Raw genomic sequence first — 25,939 nt, forward strand, 5'->3', positions numbered from 1 at the left:
CTTACCCTTCCGAAAGCCAAACTGGTTGCTTGACAGACCGTCCGTACCTTCCGCGTACGGGGTTAGCCTGTTGAGGATGATCCTCTCAAGCAGTTTGCCAGTCGTGTCTATCAGACAGATTGGTCTGTACGCCGATGGGTCGCCTGGCGGCTTCCCGGGCTTTGGCAATAGCACCAATTTCTGCCTTTTCCATCTATCGGGGAAACGGCACTCGTCAAGGCATCTCTGCATAGCTAGCCTGAACATGTTCGGGTTAGCTATGATCGCTACCTTGAGAGCGTTGTTTGGAACTCCATCCGGCCCTGGAACTTTGTTCATTGCTAGAGATTTGGCCACTGTGAGTAGTTCTTCATTCGTCACTGGAGCCACCATGTCGACCGTGCCCGCACTCTCTCGTAGTGCAGGTGGCCAGGGGCTTGTGGCTCGAGACGGGAAGAGTACTTCGATAATCGTTGCCAACCGGTCCGGAGACCGTTCTGGGGGTGAGGAGCTCCCTTTGGTCTTGGTCATCACAATCCGGTAGGCGTCACCCCACGGATTCGCGTTGGCACTCTCACACAGGTTGTCGAAACACGCTCTCTTGCTGCTTTTAATGGCCTTGTTAAGGGCCAATTTCGCAGCTCGAAACACTTCACGGCGGTTCTCTCTTGCATCCTCGGTGCGAGCTCTTTGCATCCTCGGTGCGAGCTCTTTGCATCCTACGTCTAGCGCTGAGGCAGGCTGACCGTAGAGCTGCAATCTCGGCACTCCACCAGTATACAAGGCATGTTACGTTTCTTGGCAGTGTTTTTCTCGGCATAGTGGCGTCGCACGCGCGTGATAAAACAGCTACCAGCGCATCCCCGCTTAGACTGTCGGTGTTGGCCTCCAGTCCCAGGGCCGCGTTGAAAGCTTCGCTGTCGAAGTGATTGGACTTCCACCCGCGTACCTGACAGGGATCTCCCGCCCTCGGATGCTGCACACCATAGTTGATCCTAAAGCGGATTGCTAAATTATCGCTATGGGTGTAGATTTCGTCTACCCTCCATTCCATGCCTGGAGCCAGACTCGGGCTGGCAAATGTTACGTCAATCCACGCCTCCACCCCGTTTCTACGGAATGTACTAGCGGAGCCATTATTAGCTAGCACAGTATCGAGTTTCGCAAGCGCCTCCATTAGCGCTTGACCCCTGCTATTTGTACAGCGGCTGCCCCACTCCACTGCCCAAGCGTTAAAGTCTCCCGCTATGACTACCGGTTTCCGTCCCACTAGGTGCGACGAGAGCCTGTCGATCATATGGTTGAACTGTTCTATTGGCCACCTTGGTGGAGCGTAGCAGCTGCAATAGAACACACCATTAATCTTGGCAATCGCAACACCCTCGGCGTAGGAGTGTATTACCTCTTGAACCGGGAACCGTCCCGTTTTACAGATTGCCACCATTCCAGACCCGTCCGACACCCAGTTGCCGTTGCCGACAGGGATGTTGTACGGGTCTGATAAGAGGGTGATATCTGTCCTCGATTCCGAGACCGATTGCCACAGCAGCTGTTGGACTGCTGCACAATGATTAAGATTAAGCTGTGTGACGTTCACGGCTTCTTCTTATTTGCCTCACCGAAGGGACACGAAGGTCCGCCCATAGCATGTTTATGGGCTTGCTTCTTAGCGGTGCAGATAACTCACTTGTGCGTCTTAGTGCACCCCCGCTCCTTATGCCCCTCCTCGCCGCTGCGACGACATAGTTTGCTCCTGTCTATGCTCTTGCACTCGTAGGCTTTGTGGCCGGACTCAAGGCACCGATAGCACCTATCCACTGAAGGCGGCTGGGGTATGCTAATTGGGCATACCGACCAGCCGATCTACAGCTTACCTTTCTCGGTTACCTCTTTGGCATCCGCCTTTAGTAGCCTGAGGTAGGCTACTTGGGTGCCAGAGGGTCCATCTCTAAATCGCACAGAGGCCCGCTCGATTGTGTCGTCGCATTGCTCTTTAACGACTGCGACGACGTCTTCTGCGGTCGTGAACTCGTCCAGATGCTTGCACTGGAGAGTCATTTCCGCCCCTAGCGATCTGATTTGGGCGCCTTCACCAAGGACCTCTTGGGCCAAGGCCTTATACACCGCACTAGATTGTGCGCCTCGCTTCAGCACCAGAAGCATTTCTTTCGTGTTGGTGCGTCTCACGCTACGCACATCTTGCCCAAGGGCCAAAAGGCTTTCGGCCGCCTTAATCGACTTTAGGACGTTGGCGTATTTCTCCTTGTCGGTTTTTAACCACAAGGCCTTACCTCTGTCCTTGGCCTTCTTAGCGGGCCGCGGTACCTCCGGTGTCGGTGCCTGCTTCTTCCTTGTGACCAGCGTCCAGGGGTTAACGCCCCCCTGCCCCGGTCGCGCCGGGTTGCTGGTACCAACGCTTTGCTCAGCGAGGTCACTCTCGCCCCCGCTTACTTCGGCCAGACGGTGTTTGGTCTTAACGGTTGCACGCCGTGTGGTGTCGGTTTTTGCACCCTCGCCAGGCGACTTCCTGGGGCGCTTCGCGTTCGACGCCGTCTTACGATTGCCCTTGCCTTTTCCCTTCGAAGGGAACTCGGCCGCCGCTTCGAGCAACGTGGCTGCTCCATAGAAGGTGAAGGCCACTGTCTGAGTGCCTGTATCGACCTTCCCTCTTCCCTCCCTCTTGGAGGCCACTGTCTGGGTTTCTCTGTCGGACTTCTCCCGACATTCCACCCTCTTGGCATAACCTGCTATTTCTGTCTTGCGACACGAACAGTTTTCCGGAGCTCCAGGAGACTCTGCTTTAACTCCTTGCTTATGTTTTGCTTTGCGCTAGTGAACTCGATTATTGCATCGAGCTGCTCCACCACTCTGCGCATCGCGTGCGTTGGTAGGGCTTTTTCCTACCACTACTGGGGGTCACTGATGCTATCAGATGCAGCACTCGTCGCTCCACTATTCTCCCCACGGAGGGGAGACCTCGCCAAACCACCTCTAGCAAAGGGGTTTGGCACCTCCGTTTGTTTATTATAGTTTTTGTTTTTGTTCTCCATATCAGTTCCCAGGAGTAGCGCGAGAATAAATGTCCGCAACGCCAGAGCTCCGCATTAGCGTGGTAAGGGACGCTTACTGTGGGGGTTGCCCAGGTACCCCACAGGCTCCGTTAACGATCGAGCATCTTTTTCACCCCCTCGATCACTCATCCCTCGGCACGAGTCACTTCACGCCTTGGAATTGGGGTTATGACCTATCTTGCTTTACGTGGTGACCGCGGCCCAGATCATCACAACCATTCTCCTTTACCAGGGCTTTGGACCTGTAGCTCTGGTTCTCAATAGTTTCATGTACGTATATTATTACAGACATGCTACTATTGAGATCCGTCATTCGCTAGCGGAGTTACGTTGTCTGGGTGTGTGCCGGGTATTGTGACGCCAGGTCTCAGTTAAAGGATTCCCTACGGGCCCGAGATAGACCGTCCAATGTTCCAGTTCGTGATATTCTGGCAATTCGCGATTTCCCCTATATGTCCCTTGTTTATACTTACATAAAAACGATAAATATTCCAATTTAGCCGCTCTCTTTTATTTCTCGTTTTTAGAAGCTTCCTTCTGCCTTGAGGAACCGAGTGCCACTATGTAACCGCCGTCGCTCTTACCACTGCGTAAACTGAAGCGAAAGCGACTCGAGGTCCGATGACTCTTGAAAGATTCTCCGCGGGTCTCGTTTGGGGCCCGGTATCACACCGTACACATTAATCGCATAGAACGGGTGCAAAAGAGCTTCGTCCGGTATGCCCTTCGACGGCTTCCCTGGCGAAATCGATTTGAACTACCACCGTATGAGCATCGTTGTGCTCTTATCAACCTGCCTACGCAACGAAACAGGAGAGTTTTTCTGCAGCGACTTTTTGTGTTCGATCTTCTCGCTGACAACATTGACTGCCCTCTGCTTCTCGCTAAGCTGGACTTCAACTCTACTCATCGCACGCAGTACGGCCAGAATAACCCGGTAGATATTTGCTGTCAGCTCTTCAATAGCGTTTTTTATCATTTTGACTTTAACTTAAGTAGAGAAATGTTCAAAGTGAAAATAGGTTTAAGTTAGTATAGTATTTCAGTCTGTACGAAAATTTATTAATTCGAAGACAATATATTAATTCATAATACCATCCGCCAATCCGACCTACTACACTGAGGTGTTTCACTGATCTTCCGTTTGCCATAAAGTTGCAAGTTTTACTCTTCTCTCCCGGTCACCATCTACGTCTTCTCTCCCCTGTTGTTGAGAGAACTGCTACACCGATTTTGGAAATAAGCCCCCCTCTGAATATCTTGACCAAGCATAAGTCTCCGATAAAAAATCAAATTTGTATTCCGTATTCCTAGTTTTAAGATAACTGTAATTTTTACTCTTTGTTAAAACTATTGTCCTCCATCTTGTGAATAGAATTGTATCCCTAGTTTTAAGACATCTGTGAAATTTCTCAAAAATATTTGTTCCCCCTTTTGTGTACCAAACTATATTGTTAGTTTTAAGATAACTGTGAAATATTTCGTAAAAAACTACTCCCCCTCTTATATATCAAACTGAATTCCTCGTTTTAAAATTTTTCATAAATTTTTTTTTGTGCCGCCTCTCTTGTATATAGAATCCTATTTCTTGTATTAAGATAGCTGTAAAATTGTTTCTCTTTTATAAAAAAAAATATTTCAACATTGCAACCTCCTAGTTTTAAGATATCCAAAATGTAAAAACAAAAGAATTTGGCACCGCCAAGCTAACGCATTTGTGCCTATCAAATAAAAGAAATGAATAAAAAAATAAAAAATCCAGTCTAAAATTTGAACTTACCACGACTCTTGGTAGACAAAACGCGCTTGGAAATTTTGAGAATATTCTACGTTCAGATAAAGTAATAAAACAAATTTCGATTTTTTGAAAAATAAGAAGGTATGTAACCCCTTAAACCACCGTCGTCGCAAGGGGCGGCTCCAGAAAAAATTTCGGGAGGGGTCTGAAATTTCGATTTTAATATTAACATTGTACATTTCGTAATGCGTAATAACTTTACAGTTTTGATGGACAAATTTGGTTTGGAATGATTTTGGGTTTAAAACTAATATAAAATTAAAACTAATTTGAAATTTCTCACCAAGTAAAAAAAAATTCGTGGGTGGGGGGTGGTCATGGACCCCCAGGATCCTTCCCCTGGATCCGGCACTGGTCGTCACCATCGCTTGCTGAAAAGCGAATTTAGCAGATCTTTTACACAGTAAGATAAGGATTGGAGCCTAACTAAACCCTAACATGTTTATACAAATTTGAAACAAAAATTACTACCAGGATCATCCACAAAACAAATAATATTTACAATAAAAATAGGAGTGATCAGTAGGAAAAGCGGTGTGCATCAGGTTTGTTCTAGTACGCGCTTTTTGCTCCTAGTTACTCCAGTGCAAACAGGAGTAAAGAGACTCGTCCCTTGTTACTCCGGTTTGCTACCACCCAGGTAAACGCGTTCCGGAATCGGTAAACTATTCTGAATGGAGTCAGTATAGATTTTAGTTCAAGTGCTACAACCGAGTCCGGTTCAATCGGTTTCTTAATCAATTGTTGAATTTGACCGGGATTCCATACTATCTCAATTCAGGATTCCGAGTAACAGAATAGTAAAAGAAAGAAACAGTGAATACAGGAACGATTTTCTCCTAGTGTGCTCCGGAGTCAGCTTCTCATGAAGTTTCAAAATTAGTCAAAATAAATATTCTATCGATGAAAGTGATAAAATTTTTATCTTTCGTTGAATATAAGTAAAATAAAATTAACACTCACTTTTCTCGTGCTCGCAATTCATTAGGTGGAATAGGTTCTCCGGAACAGGATTGGGGGTGAGCATTATGAGCAGGTCTACCTGGACCTTTTTTCGTGTGTTCTTTTTTCCTCCACTTCGCTCTTCGATTTTGGAACCAAACCTGTAGAAAATGAAAAATATTTGTTCTATGGAATAATTAAAACATAATTGTGTAGAATCCTGAAATAGAATAATTACAAACACTTCACGCTCGGTTAAAGTATTCGATCGGTCGAGTAGTCGCTAGAATAGTCACTGTCACTTCATATTCAATCGGTTTGTTATATGCTTTTTGATTGATGCACACCGGTGAAGTGGAGTGCACTGGTTTTGCACTTTCGAACAGAAGTGCAGATAACTGGGTATGTTCCATTGACACTTCTGCTCGAAAATGCAAAACCAGTGCACTCCACTACACCGGTGCGCCTGCCATCGCAAACGTAATATAAATTCGAGGCAGTCAATGTCTTTAACCGCACATAGATATCATTCGTAAGGGTGTGAAATGCGAATGTTATCCTTTAGCAAACTTAACCTCAGCCCCCAAGGTCTAACAAAATTAACCTCAGTTGTCACACTATCACAACCAGGTATGAATTAGACTATATGAAATGAATGAATCAACAAGAGGCAGCGAGAGCGTGATATTGTTTTGGTTTGATCTATGACACACGGGGGTCACAACACCCTCAATTGACGGATTTCGCGCTAAATCGTATTCAGAGTTGGCAGCACCCTCTCAGATTTTAATGAAACTTTCTCTACATGAAGCTTTGTCACAAAAAGCCACTTTGCATACTTTGTTTTTCCAAAAATGAAAAGGGTCAAATTTTTTACCTTTTACATTTCTTATAAAAGAAATGTATAGAATTCGCTGAAACTTTCAAGATTTTTTCCGAGGCCCGGAGGGCCGAATCTTATATACCAATCGACTCAGCTCGACGATTTGGGACAATGTCTGTGTGTGTGTGTGTGTGTGTGTGTGTGTGTGTGTGTGTATGTAACGGACAAATTCTCATTCGTGTTTCTCATCAATGCATTGCAATTGCAATGGCTGAACCGATCTTATCCAAACCAATTTTAAATGAAAGAAATAAAAAACAGTAAGAACGCTATTAATTTGTTTTTGATTCTGATGTTTAGTTTCCAAGATATGAATGTTTGAATGCGTAAAAATGGCGTTTTTTGCAGTTTTTTTTAATTTTCTGCCGAAATTGACAATATAGATTAACAATATATATATATATATATATATATATATATATATATATATATATATATATATATATATATATATATATATATATATATATATATATATATATATATATATATATATATATATATATATATATATATATATATATATATATATATATATATATATATATATATATATATATATGTTTTTAGACAGCTTTAACGAATACCTTTCGAACAGGCTATACATTGTTGAAGTCGGACTATTATCAAAAGAGATATTTATAATTAAATGCGGATGAAAGATTTTTATCATTTCCCATTGCCAGAAATATGACCAAAAACATGTAATCTATTATTAACGCCAAAACGGCTTATTTTAGGTCAATAGTACCTTCGAAGAATTTAATGGAGGTTGTTCACGATTGCGGGTGATTCGGGGAGATTGAAACGTCCGTTTAGCAGTCTTCACTGTAGACAGCTTTTAAGCTGGAATTTATTATTAGTTCATTATTATATATATATAAAGAATTCACAAATCAATTTCACTCACGTTCAGTTTATCTCTTATTGAAGCCGCAATGGAACACTATTCGGAAGGTACTCGCGGTAGCAAACTGTGTGCCAATGATTCACCTGAACACCCAATCTATTGCGCGTTGTCGCAGTGACCGATCTTTTGTTGATCGAAGCTGTGGACACACTCGTGTTCTGTCTCGATACGGTTCGTAAAGATCCAGTAATCGTCGATCGCTGTCGTATTTCCCGCGCGCCTTTAGGGTCCACTTAGTGATGTACTCGAGCAGATTCTATGCCGAAAGAGGTTCACTTCGCATTATCTTCACCACGTTCTACCGTTCCTTTTCTCCAGTTTGTTTTGATTTTTACCGATGACAGTTGCCACAGTCAGAGTGCAATCGGAACTGCACTATCGTTTACAGTGTTGGCATATTGGCAGTTTTCAACATTCCCCCTCCCGTGTAGTTCCGAGAATGCCACTTCGTCCTTCTGCTTCTCACGCACATCCAGCACGGCTATCTTCACCGCCGGTCGTTTCATGATGCCATTGGAGGTGTGGACCACTGCACTCCGGACTTGACCGCCCTTGCCATGCACTACTTCGACGACACGACCTCGCAGCCATCCGTTCCGTTTATTTTCGTCGACCACTATAACCAAATCTCCAGGTTCTATTGGCTTCACTGGCTCGTACCACTTTGTCCGTCTTGCCAACGTTGGTAAGTACTCCCGGATCCAGCGTTTCCAGAACTCATCTACCAGATACTGAGCCAACCTCCAACTGTCACGCAGCGTCACGCCATCATCTACAAGAGCTGTCCTTGGCTGCACTATACCACTGTTGCCGTACAGTAGAAAGTGATTCGGAGTCAACGCTTCTTGCTCGACGTCGTCAAGTGGAACATATGTTAAAGGTCGTGAGTTGACGATCGATTCTGCTTCAAGCACCACAGTCTCCAGAACCTCGTCGCTTGGATGACGAGGGTGTTCTAAGATGGCGTCCATCGCTGTTTTCACCGAACGTACCATCCGCTCCCAGGATCCACCCATGTGAGGTGCAGACGGAGGGTTAAAATGCCAACTGGTTCGCGCATTGGTAAACGTAACTGCACAGCCTTCGTGAATGGTTTCAATCTGCTCCGCTAACAGGTTGCTAGCTCCTCGGAAACAAGTCCCATTATCTGAATAGAAATCCGATGGAGATCCTCTACGTGCAATGAATCTGCGAATTGCCATGACACACGATTGAGTGGATAAACTGTGTACAATTTCCAGATGCACAGCTCGCGTGGTGAGACACGTGAAGAGTGCCACCCATCGCTTCGCCAAACTACGACCCTGCTTTACTAATATCGGGCCGAAATAATCGACACCAGTGTAGCTAAACGCCCGTATATGAGGTGTCAAACGAACTTTCGGAAGCGGCGCCATCATCGGTGGTCTTGGTGTAGCCTTCCTTATTTTACAGTACATGCAATCTCGGGCTACAGTTTTTATCAGAGACCGCAGCTTGGGTATTCGAAACTGCTGACGAATCTCGTTGAACACAGTTTCATGGTTCCGATGCTGGAATCGTCGGTGGTAACTGTCGACGAGGAGAGCTGTCAAACGGTGATCCTTTGGCAACAGTATCGGAAACTTTGCTCCGAATGAAACGGTTGGAGCAGCACCAATCCTGCTATTCATTCGTATAACTCCTTCATCGTCCATACACGGCGACTGCACGTACAGTGGACTGCATTTCTCGATTCGCTTATTCTCCTTTTCAGGGTTCGCTTTGTTGAACTCCAGTACACAGTACTCGTCGGGAAATGCTTGAAATTGCACTTGTCGCCACAATAAGTTCTCTGCCTGCTGCAGTTCTTCGCTATGCAGCGGTCCGGACAGATTTCCTTTGCGGAACAGCTGAACTGCTCTCAGCAAGTACGCAGTCGCTCGTAACAGACGGTTCCAATTCGAGAACCTGTTCAAGTCGATCAATGGCGACGGTACTTGTTGATGGTGCTGGAACACGACCCGTAGTTCTTCTTCCGTCATCCATTGCTTGGTCGGTTGGTCAGGCCATTCGTTCTCCGGAAAGTACAGAAAGTTTTGACTAACATACCAGCGGCTACTCGGACTGAAGTTGGGCCCGACACCCCACTTCGTGGCTTCGTCGGCTACGTTTTGCTTAGACGGGACGTAATGCCACTCAACCACGGAGGAAACATTCAGAATTTCGCTAACTCGAAACCCTACGTACGGGTGATATCGCCGACTATCTGATCGCACCCACGCCAGAACCGTTCTGGAATCGGTCCACACGAAACGCTTTTCGATGGGGAGATCTAAAGATGAGCAGATATTCTCCATCAGTCGGCAACCTATTAGTCCTGCCTGCAGCTCTAGCCGAGGGATGGAGAGCGGTCTAAGCGGCGCCACTTTCGTCTTTGCGGCAACAAGGACACATCGCACCTTTCCCTCTTGTATGATTCTCAGATATGCAACACAGGCGTATGCTAACTCGCTTGCGTCAACGAATACGTGAAGTTGTATTCCGCCATGCCGCTTACTGCTCGTCTCACCAAAGAAACAGCGAGGAACTTTTACATCACCCAGCTGTTTCAATAGTCGGGTCCAGTCGTTCCACAGATCGAGCAAACCTTCGGAAATCTTTTCATCCCAGTCCGTACCCGATCTCCAGATGTGTTGCATGAGAATCTTGCCATGAATGATGAAATGGGCGATGAACCCGCATGGGTCAAATAGCGACATCACGAGTCTCAACACCTGCCGCTTCGTGGGTGTGACTCCTTCCGCTAGTAGCATCACAAGATCTTCCACCAAGGCGACATCAAAGGTGAAAACGTCTTCCGCTGGTTTCCACACCATACCAAGAACGCATTCCGCATCCGCTATCTTGTCCAGAAGCATCGATTTATCCTGTATATGCTTGATTTCACCTAGGCGTCGCAATACCTCGAGCGAATTGGACGAGAAGTGTCGGATCTCGAACCCTCCTTTTGCATGCACGTATTTCACTTCCTCTATTATTTGGATCGCTTCGTCAACCGTGTCCACACTGTCCAAGTAGTCGTCAACGTAGTGGGCCTTGAGGATCGCTTTGGTAGCTCTTGGGAATAGTGATCTGAAGTCCTCTGCGTTCGTATTCTTTATGTACTGTGCGGAGCAAGGCGAGCATGTCGCACCAAATGTTGCAACGTCCATAACGAAGACTTGCGGTGGCTGATCAGATTGCTCTCGATACACGAACCTTTGTGCCTGCCTATCCTGCGAGATTATCCGTATTTGGTGGAACATCTCACGGATATCCCCACACACTGCGACTGGTCTCTGACGAAATCGTAGCAGAACTGCGAATAGTGATGTCAGCATATCTGGCCCTTTCAGGAGCATGTCGTTTAATGATATACCATTTACTCGCGCTGCAGCATCCCAAATCAGACGAATCTTTTCTGGCTTTTTCGGGTTTCTTACGATTCCAAGAGGTAAGTACCACTCGCGACCCACACTTGTCGACTCCGCCTCCTTTTGTGTTATTCGGTGAGCGTATCCTTTCGATTCGTACTCTGTTATCAGTACGTTCACTCGCTCTCGCAGACCAGGCTCCTTATCGAGTCGTCTCTCCAATGACTGCATTCTGCGTACGGCCATCGGATAGCTATTTGGGAACACTGGTCGGTCATATTTCCACAGAAGCCCGGTTTCAAAACCACCCTCTACTCTTCGTGTAGTTCTCTCCAGAATTGCTCTGGCTCGTTTGTCGTCCTCCGACTCAAGTGGCGTAGCTACCGCTGCTTCCTCGACGTTGTAGTACTGTCTCATTAGCTCGTGTAGCTCTCGGTTTCCGATTTCCTCCGAGTGAACATGCAGTCGTGTTATAGCATTACTACCGTTGATCTGCTTACCGTACACGCACCAACCTAATCGCGTCTTTGCTGCCACGGGTTCGTTGGTTTTACCTTCTCTCACTTTCAAAGTAGTGAGCAATTGTGCGTGCTCAATACCAATTATCATTCTCGGTACCGCGTTAGAGTAGCTGTTCAGTGGAATTCCTCTGAGATGTGGATAGGTCTTTTGAAGCTCAGTGTACTGGAACGACTGACCTTGGAGCTTCAGCTTGCGTACCGTGCGCACATTGTGCAGCTGAAATTTATTCTTGAGTCCAGTTCCGGAAATGGTCACCGAAATCCGTTGTGAACCCTTCTCTTCTCGTGATATGTTTCCGGTCCAGGCGAGGCAGAGGGATTCCTCAGGGCCCCTGATATCCAACTCCGCTGCAAGTCCTGCTTCCATCAGTGTAGATTCACATCCATCGTCCAAAAACGCGAACGTTTCCACTTTCTTTCCGTTTCCTTCGAGTGTTATGGGTAGATATCGAAACAGAGACAAATTGGTCCCAAGATGATGATTCTGGCGCGCGACGTTCTCGCTGGATATCGGATAAGTAGCGGCAACTGCTCGGGAATGCAGCAGAGGATGGTGACGGAAATGGCAACCCTCTTCTCCACACTCCTTGCCCGAACGGCACGGCCACTTTCGATGCGGAATCAAACACGTCCTACAAAGTCCCTTCGTCCGAATCGCCTTCCACCTTCCGTCAAGGTCTAAGGCCTTGAACTGAGCGCATCGCGCCACTTCATGACCGTCATCCGAACAGTAGGCGCACAATCTCTTCATCGATAATAATTCTCTCGAATGGATCGGCTTGTTCGCTGTCGGTTCTGCTGTTTGGTCACCCTCTGCTTCCATATGAACATACAGCTTCTGTTGCTCCCGTCCTGTGTTGACATGCTTCGTCGAATTGTCTCCAGGCATCGTTACATCTGTAGCTGTTTTTACCAACTCCGACATAAAGTCGCCGAACGTCGCAAGGTTGGCGTCCGAAATTGAGCGCTTGTACCAAGACCACTGCATTCGCGTTTGTGGCGGCAGCTTCTCCACCAACTCGTGCACCAACATTGGATTGCGCAAGTGTTCCATCAGACCTGAAACGTGCATGTGATCGACTAGATTACGCACAGCCAACCCATAGGAGATGATCGATTGTAAGTTTTCAGCCTTTGGTGATGGAACGCTACGCAACTTCTGCAGCAAAGAATGAATCAATACTTCTGGTCGTCCATACAGCATCTGCAGTGTCTCCATTACGTACGGCACCGACTGGGGCAACAGTAGACGGCTTTTCACGGATTCAAGTGCCTGTCCCTTCAAGCAGCGCTGTAATCTGGAGAGATTCTCCACGTCTGTATACCCACAAGCCATCGTTGAATTGTGAAACAAACTGAAAAACATTGGCCAATCTTGTGGGTCGCCGGAGAATGTTGGCAAATCACGTTGCATTACATGTCGTGCCGCTATTTGCTCGACAGAAGGCACGTGTTGAACTGGCACGCCTAACTGCTGCATGTTGGGTGGCAAGGGATGATGCGATTCACCCTGTCGCTGCTGTTCCAAATTATTCACATTTGCTGCAGCCGCCGTTGGGTTTAAGTTGCTGTATATTCGAGCAACGGGTTGAGCTTGTCCAAGTACTCCCGTCGATGTTACTGGAACGGAAGCGGCAGATACCACTGAAACAAGTTGACGTTGGTTCCAATGATTAGGGCAAGGTACGCTCGTTGCTGGCTTCGAACTTGTCGCCACTGTACTTGACTCACATCCGAAAGGAAGAACACCGCCGAAATTACCTACTGGTATTGTTTGTGCTGCAGAGAGGCTATCATAACTAGAAACGAGTGGTATTGAACCAGATGCGTAGACTGGAGGCAACTGACTGCTATAGCTTCCGCATGGAAAGGCAGTAGTTGATGGAGCACCAAACCCCCAAGGAAGAATATTGGTTTGCGAGACTTTCTCGATTTCACAATTTATCGGAATACCGGACGATGAGTTTATTGCTACCCCAGGATAGTACCCACCCCAATTTGCATACGACGTACTAGTTGCCGCTTGAAGAGGAACTGATGCATTATGGTTAATAGTACTTATCGTAGTATGCGGTGTGGACGTCGATTTGGGAACGATGATGTTCGTCGCAGCATTCTTGTTGAGAAGAATATCAGCACCAGACTGCTGTACCGACGTGGAAGGAATTGCAGCTGCTACCGTTCCGGATATTGGCACAATTAACGGTTGAGTCCTTTTTTCAGATGTCTTTGGCTTCTCAGCTAGCGGTATTTCGCTACGTCCGAGCCACGACTGAACCATCTTTCGGCTTACTCTACTGCTTATCCCGCTTCTAATGCTCCCGTCTGCATCCTCCAATGATTGCAACAGCTCATGTTTCTGCTTAAGCAGCTTGGCATCTTCCTCTGCTCGCTTCTTTTGGATTTCTGCTTCCTTCCTACGAAACTCATCCTCCTTTTCCCGATTCCTCTTCAGCAACGCTTGTTCTTCCTCAAGCAGCTTTAAAGCTAACTCCGCCCGCCGAACACTGACGCTACTGGACGTCCTTGTGGTCTTCCGGGTGGCATTGCTGGCCACTTCAGTTACCTCATCATGAAGACACTGCTCACAGCGCCAGCTTTTGTTCGGATCCGGGTTCTCACCCGTGATACCAGCACAATCGACGTGAAGCCACACATCACACATGTCGCATCCAACCATTTGGTTCACCGAGCCATCTGTATGGCATTTACCGCAAGTACGTGGATTGTTCATTTTTTCTGCTTACTTCGCAGGCCTTATTACTGCTTACTACGCAGTGATTAATTAAAAAATGAACCTTAAAAGTTTGTTCACGATTGCGGGTGATTCGGGGAGATTGAAACGTCCGTTTAGCAGTCTTCACTGTAGACAGCTTTTAAGCTGGAATTTATTATTAGTTCATTATTATATATATATAAAGAATTCACAAATCAATTTCACTCACGTTCAGTTTATCTCTTATTGAAGCCGCAATGGAACACTATTCGGAAGGTACTCGCGGTAGCAAACTGTGTGCCAATGATTCACCTGAACACCCAATCTATTGCGCGTTGTCGCAGTGACCGATCTTTTGTTGATCGAAGCTGTGGACACACTCGTGTTCTGTCTCGATACGGTTCGTAAAGATCCAGTAATCGTCGATCGCTGTCGTATTTCCCACGCGCCTTTAGGGTCCACTTAGTGATGTACTCGAGCAGATTCTATGCCGAAAGAGGTTCACTTCGCATTATCTTCACCACGTTCTACCGTTCCTTTTCTCCAGTTTGTTTTGATTTTTACCGATGACAGTTGCCACAGTCAGAGTGCAATCGGAACTGCACTATCGTTTACAGTGTTGGCATATTGGCAGTTTTCAACAGGAGGTAATATGCTCTTTCTTTTAATATTGTGCTTTTGCTGATTAATCCCCCTATGAGTGAGATATTTTAATAAATTTTCGTGGAAGTGATTATATCGAAATGATGCCTTCAGCAAATTTGTAGCACTTACTTTTGCGAATAACTTTACTGAAGACTTCAAATATCTATTTTGAATACTTTAAAAGTTATGGCTTGTTGTTTGTGGATTACTTTTTGTCGCCTATTTATTGTTCAATATAGTAATAATTCATTGAAATAAGCCAAACGTTATTTCGATAAAACGAATTTTGTATTTCATTTTTCTATCTACAACCGCTAGAAATAATCACCGAACACTTCCAAGTTGTCTGGAATGAACTTGATAACTTATCAGTGCAAAAATGTTCATTTGTACGAACCTTCTGACTGCAATTTTTCTAACTTTTAACCATCGGATCGACCGAAACATATCGGAAAATGAAAAGCGAAATAAATAACTCCAAGCAACGGCGTAGCCAAGAGAAGGTTTTGGGGTTTAACACCATACAACCCCCCCCCCCCCCCCGAACAAAAAAAAAATTGGATTGAAGTTGAAAATTTATTGATGCTGATTTAATTCAATATTTCAATAACAATTATCTGATCCGTAGATTGATAACCTGTTGTTTTAAACATCATGAGGACTTATAATAAATTGTCGGAATGGGGTCCTGATATGTAACTGATCTATTGGTCTTGATTTCACAGTTGTCTAATAGCATCAATATCAAATTCCTGCCTGAAAACATTCCAATAGAAAATTCCAGAGTTCTGTAATGAAAGTCAATCCTCAGATTCACTTTCACATTGAGCTCGTTTTTGTAGAGATGTACTGTAATAAGGGTCTTTATTTAATAGGAAGCGAAGTTAAAATTGATTTAATGTCTATGAAACATGGAACTGCTCACCAAAAAAAATGCATAACTTTCAACACTTGCTAAAAATGTTTTTGACTTTCTCATTCACTCTAAAATTAGTCAATCTAATCCCGACCCGGAGGGCCGAGTGTCATATGCCAATCGACTGAGTTCATCGAGATCGGAAAATGTCTGTGTGTGTATGTGGAAAAAAATGTGACCTTTGTTTCTCAGAGATGGCTGGACCGATTTGCACAAAGTTAGTCTCAAATGAAAGGTACAACCTTCCCATCCCATGCTATTGAATTTTTTATTGATTGGACTTCCGGTTTCGGAGTTACGAGTTGAAGAGTGCAATCACACAGCAAATTCCCATATAAACTGAAATGAAAAATTTTCAAAATCAAATTTGTATTTTTGATGCCAAATGACTTTAAAATGCATGAAACATTGAGATGTTTGACAAAAATTGACTTTTTTGGACTTTGGTGCATTTTTGCCTTTTTCATATAGAGAGGTTATGCAATCACTCTAAAAATCGTCAATCATACCGGCCCGGAGGTAGTATGCAGTGAGGGGTTGCTACTTTAAAATTAAAACTAGTTTAAAATTTCTTAACAAGTTGAAAATTTTCGGCAGGACCCGGATCTCCCAGATCTTTCTCCATGATCCGCCGCTGGTTTCAAGCGATGTTTCAGTATCACATAGTATCTCAAGATCGTGGCTGTAGATCCATTATATGTATGTGCAAATCGTACTGAACATGTAATATTCATTTCCACCATTGTATTGAACATAACCAGCCATGGAATCGTAGTCTGGACAAATGAGAAAAGCACAATTGCACCACTAGGTGGATTAAAACAGGTTTTTATTTTAGGAATGCGTCGAGTTGAGACGGAAACGTAATATGATTAGTAGCGAGGATAACACTTTCCGAATATAAAGAGAAATTTATGAAAAATGACGATTTCCATTCGACTCTAGCAGGTTCTGATCTATTTTGATGAGCATTTGATTTTTGTTGTATGACCGATTATATGTATAGGTCAAATGTTTAAAAACAGTAATTTAAGGTCAAGATAGCATCATTTTGAAACCGCCAATTTCGAAGGTTTAGTATCTTCGATGAGTTTTACAAACTTTAAACATCGCATCATTTGATAAAATAATTTTGACGGTATATCGTCCAAGAAGTATTTATGGTGAATTTTCTCAGGTTAACATTCATGACTACAATAAAGTCTTAACAAATTCGCTAAAGACACGAACTCTGTTACTATTTTCTGAAAAATGAATTCTGCATAATTTTAAAACTTCAAAAATTACGGTTTCGGAATTATGCCGTTTGGACAGTAAGATCGATTTTCACCAAACCCCCACCAAACCGAATTTCTGGCTACGCCGCTGACTTCAAGTAAGTAAAAACAAAGTCGTTCTACACTCGTTCACAAGAAACTTCTTCGAATGCTGAATATCTATTATAGTACATTGAAACACCGATTTTATCAGCCAAATATGAACATATGTTTGATGGGTTCTAGCAGACGAACTAGACTGAATTCGAGTAAATCCTTTCTTGAGCATGTTTTCCTTATCATGAAGATGGAATATGCAAAAATAAAAAGTTCATCATAATCAGAAATAGTTATCAGACTACATGAAGGGACGGGAAGAATATTGTAACAGCTTCAGTTTATAATAAAGAAAAAAAAAATGGCCGATTTAGTCAATGTCCCCATTTTGTCAGCCTAAAATACACCATGAGATTGATAAAAATGGGTCTCTAATGTATGTATTATTCACTGTGTTTCACATTAATAGGAACATTTCATTTTTTGGGATTTTTTTATTGCATCGAACTACAACAATTTTTAGGTAGCTTTCAAGGGGTTTTTTTATAGACTTCTTCCAAAATTTGGCGAACCTATTCCAATTCATATACCAATTAATTGGTATACTTAAGGGTTTATATGTTGCAGATAGAGAAAATACTGAAATTTTCAGCTTTTTTCCTACACAATATTACGAAAGCTTATTAAACAATTTTTCCTAATAAGTTTGTGAAAATTATAAACTATTTGAAATTTTGTAATAGTTTTATTTTTTATTTACCCGTGATTTTTTAATAAATAGTGACCATCGCTTCACAACGTAGTCTATTTTTCGTGGCTTGTGGTGAGCACGATCTCTCGAATTGCTGAACTGAAAATTATGGAATAGAAATTAATTTTTAGTATTCTTTACAGATTTAACTCGCCGCGCAGATGGCTTTGAATTAGACCCGCTGGTGCCCTAAGACGATTTCGCTAGATTTTATGAGCACTGTGCACCCAGTGCATTAACGCAAGTGACGGAGGGTTATCGAAATGATTCGTGAAAATGAAAATTCCAGTAATGATGATGATTTTCCCAAACGGTTCGTTTTCGAGAGGTTTTTGTTTGTTCTTTGGCATTAGGATTAGCGATAATAATTCAAATCAAGGATACTACTGGGAAGTCACCATTGGAAAAAGTCGATGACGAAAATTTGGAACTATGCACGCATGCACTTCAGAGATAGCGTGATATCAGGAGCTGCGATTTCATTTCAACGCTTTTTTGTGAAAAGGGCGATTCTTACAAATGTAAACATAAGGCTTTTTTCATACATGCGAATGAGGGCTTTGAAACGAAACAAATTAAACTAAACATTTTGATTCTACGATATTGCTTTCTTAAACTACAGCAAAAAATACAACGGGCGAAACTGTATTTTTGTTGGTTTATTTGAAGCCGACCAACTGTAGGCTAGGAAAAATCCGTACACATTTCATCTCAAAATTTAGAACAGAGAGGTTGATTTCTTAGACTGTTTAGTATTTTTCTTGTTTACTATATTTTACTACAGGCAATGGAATTTTTAACAATGATTTTAGGGGTTGGTATAGCGTAGTTGGTAAATCGATTGGTTCGATTGCCAATCCCGCACACAAGGTTACAGTTTTTTTTACCACGAAAAAATGACAAATGACCCTAATGCTAAAACCTCTATGATCGAAATATTTTCTGGATTAATTGTAAGTGATGGAGCACAGAAATTATATGCCAAAGTTGCCTGTGTGAGTGTCCTGATCGGTTTCCTCCATGAACATTTGTTATTTAATTTGCAGTTATAATTTATGGAACCAAACTATATTTAGTTTACCATCAAAGTCTAGTTCGACCATTCGAAACATCAATCCAGAAAAAAATATCTTCTTTTAAACATTCTTCATGTTAAGTTCACAACGAACTGAAATTTTTTGCCATGCAGATAGGTTCTTTGAAATTATATGGGTTTCTGTAGAAAATTAGATACTCCGATCGAAATAAACTTACGAAATTATACAGACTGTTATGTTGCTTAGCACATTGGATTCAAAATAATTAGGTTTCGAATTTAAATATCCACGACCATCCAATCCCGGGATTATGAACTTTGATTAGAATCTTAGAGTACAAATCGAGAAATTAAAAGTAAAATGCTTATGCGTTTCGATTTCATCTCATCATCGGTTGGATCTTCCTTCTTTCTTCGTCCCAACTGAGAACTCTTGCTTTTGATTTGAAGTTGCACACAATTTTAACGGTTTTGCAGTTGCCGTTATTGCCTGAACCATTTGGGGATCAGGCGACGGCATTGAAGACTGTGTATTGGTTGTCAGAGATGAGTTTTCTTGACTGCGGTTACGGTTTATGATAGTGAGCCGTTTCATCATAGAATGTGGAGGTAGGAATCTGTCATTGACAACTGCAAAGTGTTGATTGTAAAATAATACTGTTGTGTTTTGTATTGACGGATCAGGTAGAAAGGACGCAATTTTACCGTGTAATCACCATTTAAATATCTAGGCATAATTTGTTTTTTCATGTATCCTTTGTAACGATTCCACTTTTTTCTGTACAGCGATAATTTTAAAGACCGTATCACAAGTTCGAGGTGCCGTTTCGGGCAGTTGAATCTTGATTTTATCCATAAACACAAGGATTTTCAATTTTATTATAGTGCTTCACGATCAACATGTTGTAGATTGTTCTGCAAAATGATTTTGTTTGCCTGGCGCAAAATATCGAAAATTATCATTATTAAATGCCTGGTATGATGGCATCTGATAGAGGTGACTTTCGCAAGGCTAAGCTGTGAAACCTGCAACTAAATATTCCAAAAACTCGGGCTAATACGAAAAGATTCGAAGTCACGTTCATTGACCAGAGTTCCACTTTTGTTTTTAATGATCACAATCTCGACACTAAACGATCACTTCGGCAAGAATTAAAATATTACAGCGATTGTTGTTCTAATTGGCACTTGCCGCCAGATTTTACAATACCGTAACTCCTCCAAGATTCACCCAAAAATCTTTAAAATCGCTAACGACCATCTTCGATACAGTTGAAACGTTAGACGTTTTACCAGCATGGGTTCTGAGCATTTTGCACGCAAAGTAAAGCATTTTGATTCAAGCGCAATACTTTCAAAGGGCCTAAGAGTTTTTGCAGGCATCGTTTTAAAAAAAAAATGTTCGAGATCTGTATTTTGTACAGCAAAACACTCCGAGAAAAAATTACAGGGAATAATCTCTTCTTCGAAAAAAACAAATGCTGTATAAAAAGTTGTGAATATTTCAAAAAATTAAAAAAATTTATTAAAAACTAAAACTCAAAAAAAATTTTTTTTAAAAAGCTTTATTTTTTGGCAACGAAAGCCTGAAGAGAATGAAAATATATTTAATGCGGTTGCATCGCGGAGAAGTAATTGGTAAAAATGTTTTTCTTGCAACTGCTTTAAACATGTTCCTAAATTTCATACTAACTGGCAGATAAAAACATAATTTTATTACAGAATGCGATTCTCATAGATATTTTAAATTTTGTTTTCTTTCTTTCTTTTTCGAGAGTTTGCTACTGGAGCTGTAGAGCTGAGTTCACGGAAGGGCTCCCCATCAGAATCACTCATTACTGCTACAGTCCAATTGCAGCAGGCCATGATTCTGATTGTGATATCGACTGTACGGTTCAGCTATGCAGGGGTATGAACTTTACGATCGCGTTGGAATGAGCGTTTATTTTTGTGCGCTTGATACCGCGTTAATCGGATTAGAAGTGCTGTAGGGGTCACTAAATCATTAGGGGCGTTTTTGTGTTTATGAAATCTTGGGCGTAGTTGTGCGTAGATGATCGCGATTGTATGTTCGTCTTTGTATACCATCGCGAAGGGCTCGGGCGTTTGGATGTTATTGTGTTCGATTGCGTGGGCATTTGTTTGTGGCGTAGATGTTTGTGTGCCGCGTGTCACTTCGCATGCTTTAATTCGATTTTAAAACCGGGTGTTCATTTGCATATTCGCGGGTGTTCTTCGATGATCGCATGTACCGTGAATATAACGCTTAATTTTCAGTTTATGGTTCAGATGCTAGAAGAGAGTGAGTGCTCTATCACTATCAGCTCTATCACTAGAGTTCCCGGTCATGTCGCCATGGAACGTATTGTCTAGTAGATATGAGCGTCATTTTTTCTGATTAGTCCAGCTGAGGGACTAGGTCGGCTGGGGAAGAATTCCGGATGTAACCAATTCATGATCGCGCGAACACAAGCATACAGGCTCATTCATCAGACCGCGTTTATAAATTTTTAAGTGCTAGAACGTACACTTAGTCACCGGAATGTTATCCTGTTGGCAAGATCGTAAGCGTAGGTATGCGTGGATGATCGCGAAGGGCTCAAGTGTTTATATGTGAACGTGTTGGTCGCGTGTGCTAGCGTGTATGTAACTTCTCGTGTATAAATTCGATTTTATAACCATGTGGCTAGTCGCATATTTGCGTGTATTCTTGAATGATCGCGCGCGGATCCTGAATCTTATACTTAATTTGCAATTGATAGTTCATATCCTAGAAGAAGGATAAATACATCTGCTGAGAATTTGGGTTGCAACCGGGTTTTTTTCCCAAATCATTTTAACCCGGCAGAAACCTGTTTTTTTCGTTTGATCGACTTTAGAATGTTTGTTTAGCGTTTTTTTAAGAATCTTGCATTCAGATTTGAGCGACCGAAAATTAAAGTCGCAAGCATAGAACATGCTTTGTAAAACCCACTTTAACTATCTTAAAATGTAAAAATCGTATATAAACATCAAGCATTCAAATCGGACAGAGATCCTTCAGCATGAGAATCGCTTAGAAAGTTCTCACTCGAAACAATAGACATTTCTCGTCAAAATTTTTTATGAGTGAATATAATTATATTTTTATTGCTGATTTTATTCTACTTATTGATTTCGTGGTATGAAGCCTCTAACTATTAAAAAAATCAAAAATACTGTGAATTGTCCATCTCGCCCAACATTCTCATGTCTTATCTTGCCTTGATTCCCCATATTTTTTCACCATTCGAATGAACTCCATGTGGGGAGAATGAACCCAGTTAAGTTCAGCCGGAAATGAGGGTAGCCTAGACTAATATTCTAATAGCCTACCGCTTGCCAGCATCTATTCAAAACCGCCTATCCGCCATTTCATTTACTGGGTCTCAACGCTGCAAAATTCGCTCGAACCCAGTTAAGCTCACGCGGAAATGAACCGGAATTCTGGCTGGTTCCAGTTCGTATTCCGGCTCCAGTGACACAACCGATTCTCGGTAGAATCGGAATACGAGCTGGAACCAGCCAGAATTCCAGTTCATCTCCGGCTGAACTTCACTGGGAAGCTGTCAAAGCTATTTTAGTCTTTCGTGGGATGAATCCTCATTTCTAGATGAACTTTTCGAAAGGTCTTAAGTGCAAATGAGGGCCTCTGTTTACTTTCTATTCCAGTTCTAGTAACGCAACACTGAATAATTAGATTAATAATTAGAATCGGTTGTGTGCTCGGAACAGGAATACAAACTAGAACCAGCTAGAATTCCGGTTCATTTTCCGTGTGAGCTTTATTTAGTCGCTTGCTTTTACGTGTTTCTCAACCCATTCTGATTTATTTATAAGCACAACGAAAACTTGTCAGTTACAGAAACTACCCTTTGTATAATGTGCTAGTCGAAATCAGTCCGGATAGAAATTTAAAACAGCATTTACTCTATAAACAGTCACAAAATAATGGATATTATGGATATTACTGTTTCAACATTGTTTGACTTAGTGTAGATTTACAATAAAACTTCATGTAATAATTAATTTTACTGCCCAACGAAAAAATGATATAGCAATTTCACAAATAATGTTACTGTTTCCGAGAAACAAGTATGGGAAGATATTTGATTTTTTTAATGTTAACCTTTTACTTCAAAAGTGGGTTTTACACTCAAATTCATTTGGATAAACTTTAAAGTTTATTGTTTTTGTATTGCAGTAATACATTACACTTTATTGTAAATTACTGTGCTGTCTCAATGAACATAATAGTTTTATTACTGTACAGTTCTATTCGGGAGAGTCTTTTGATATATACTGAAATAAAATCAAAAAGTTTTATAAAAGAGAAAGTAGGCAGTTTTCATTTGCAGTTAGGACCTTTTGACATGTTTGACTAGATTTGTCGAAAATATCACTAACGTATATATCAAAGTTTAGCTTCGGATTGTTAATTTAAATTAATCATTTTTATCGGATAGCAGACAACAAAACGACACATGATGAGGTAAAGTCAGTTAAAAATCGTAAAATTATTTTGCAGATACACAGCGGACATTAGAAAAACGTATTCGCAATAAAATTACAGAATGATTTGATTTGCTGAAAGCAGGTTTCTCGCATCCGATTCTCTCCCAGCACCGGCTATCTCACCGTCACTCTGGCAGCCGCCTTACACATATTGTAATACAATCACAATGACTGGTTTCAGAAACAACAAGACCGCTATAGCATGTTGAGTAGTTCGCAATGTGTCATTAATGAAGGATTACAGAAACACTAAAGCTGATACAGAAGTTGGTGTAAACGGTTTAAACCAAAGTCTAATGAATAAATGACGGAAGAATCGGGATTGGGATGCCACCGCAAGAACTTCACATCAACCAACTTCTGGTAATTGACAACATTTAACCGAAGGCTATTGTAATTGCTATAATGGTCTGTGACTTCTTTTAACCTTTATTGTCAATGGTAAGTGTTTATCTTTTTCTTGTAAATATACTAAAACAATTTAACATTTTCAGCACTTTTTGCATTGTATCGTGTGTTTGCTGTGACCACAAAATTTAGTTTTAGAGATCGATTGTGCATGTGATCGACTGAAAGCTGCGCCCAGTATTGGTTGTCGACTCACCGACAACTGGCATCAACATTCTCTATGCTACCTAGGTGTTCCAGAAAAAGTCTTCACCTATTTATGCATCAATGACAAATCCTTCAACAATGTCGCATTTTCGCTTCATCGGCGACAATCGTTACCAACATACTTATCGTATTCGAAGGAATCAAAATGCTAAGCCAAAAGACGCCCAACAACTTGCACCAAGAAAAAAATTGGAAACATTTCTTAACATATTGCTGCGGGCTAGGATTCTGGCAGGAACCGAAGGCATTCCGCAATGCCCTATCGGTATAATTGTTTGAGCACAAGATTATCTCGGATCAATACACACAAGGATCGGATGGATATGTAGCTAAATGACATGAATGAATATGATTCTCTGGAGAGCACATCCGATGATTAAAACATTTATTTATAGTAATATTTGAAAACTAATATATTTATTTTGCAGTGCACGTCATTTTCGAAATCTTTCTCATATAATTTGAAAGAAATATGTTTTATCTTAAATAATATTCTATATGTATGTACTGTCCTTAATAAAAATAAATTATACACGAACTTTAACTCATATAGTGCAACGATTCCACACATTGTTTGGATCATATTCTGAATAGGCTCTTATATCATACGATGTTTATTAGGGGTAACAAGATTTCAAATGTTTTTTGTCACAGACTTGACCAAGGCGTGGGGAGAGTTGACCAAGAGAATTTTGAAAAATCATGACAAAAAATAATGACAGAAAACATACTGTAATTATTTTTTCCCTATAGTCGAGATTCTTAGGTGCAGTAAAAAATATAAAAAATATAAAAGAGTTGCATTTGATAAATTTTGATTTTTTTTAATGCATTTCTTTTTAAGGATTAACTGTACTGCTTGCATTGCATGTTCACACGTCACGAAATCAGTCATACTATTGCTAACTTTGTTTACAAATATTAAAATATAAAGACTTCTGTTTGGGGTGGGATTTTTTTATGGCGTGTTTAACATTAACAGTAGATACCAAAGCATAATAAATATTAGGAATTTTGTATCTTTCTTCAGCTGATCGCCACTTGGTCAAGTCTCCCCATAAAATCTTGGTCAAGTCTCCCCAACATTAGTTATTGCGTTCAATGTCATGCAAATTCTAGAAATAACTATTCCAATGTTCCAGTTTATGTAAAATCATTTTACTGCTTCACAAGAATTAAGATGGTATATTAGTACATGAATAGTAACTAGTAGTCGAGTAGATATGTCCATACAAAGTTTGATAAAAAATTACATCATTTGATGCAAATTTATGAATCACGTAATAATTTCTGCACGGAAAGGATTTTTCTCTCCAAACTTTTAAAATTACCTTAAGGGATCGAAACAAGTATAAAAATTTTTTTGAAAAAAAATTGAGAATCGAATAGAAGACGCCATAGCCGAAAATAGAATTTGGCGCTTGGTCAAGTCTCCCCATGTTCCCCTACTGACCAACTAAATTGAATTGAAAATGGAACAAATAAAACATGTAATATAATAAAGCATGCCGGTGTAATGTCATATTTGAGTCTCAGAATTGAACCATTGGAATTTTGTAAAAAACGTGTGATGCGATTGTGTACATACAAGAAAATATCGATTTATATTGCGGAAGGCTGCAATATTTGTTCGTCAGGAGTTTTTGGCCTTCAAACTATGGTAATTTATAGTTTTGTAAGTCTACAACCATTTAGTATACAAGAAAAGTTATCTTCTCTTTGGTTATTTTTTATTAAGTAATAAATGATGCTGCTGCTTATCGCGTTTGTCGAGCGTCGGCAAGTTAATACTGACCGTAGCTTACGACTGTCTGTTCCCGCTGGCCTTGCTTGGCCAACGTTATGAAGGTGAAGGTCGATCCTGGAACTCCACCCGTGACAAGTGACTTTCCGTGCAGTTCCTCCCTATCGTTCACTATGGATGTATTCGCATATT

The 25,939-nt window shown here is 41.8% G+C and overlaps 1 protein-coding gene across 4 annotated transcripts in view; it reads right to left on the bottom strand.

Moving 5' to 3' along the window:
- Positions 1-25,939, bottom strand: part of LOC131683167 (homeobox protein unc-4-like) — a 1,134,581-nt gene that overhangs the window by 144,285 nt on the left and 964,357 nt on the right. For all 4 annotated transcript variants that reach the window (XM_058965002.1, XM_058965003.1, XM_058965001.1 and 1 more), the window contains one exon: positions 5,812-5,951. In XM_058965002.1, the coding sequence (XP_058820985.1) occupies positions 5,812-5,951 (140 nt within the window). The remainder of the gene's footprint in view (positions 1-5,811; positions 5,952-25,939) is intronic.

Source organism: Topomyia yanbarensis, chromosome 2 (genome assembly GCF_030247195.1).
Source record: "Topomyia yanbarensis strain Yona2022 chromosome 2, ASM3024719v1, whole genome shotgun sequence".
Lineage (NCBI taxonomy): Eukaryota > Metazoa > Arthropoda > Insecta > Diptera > Culicidae > Topomyia > Topomyia yanbarensis.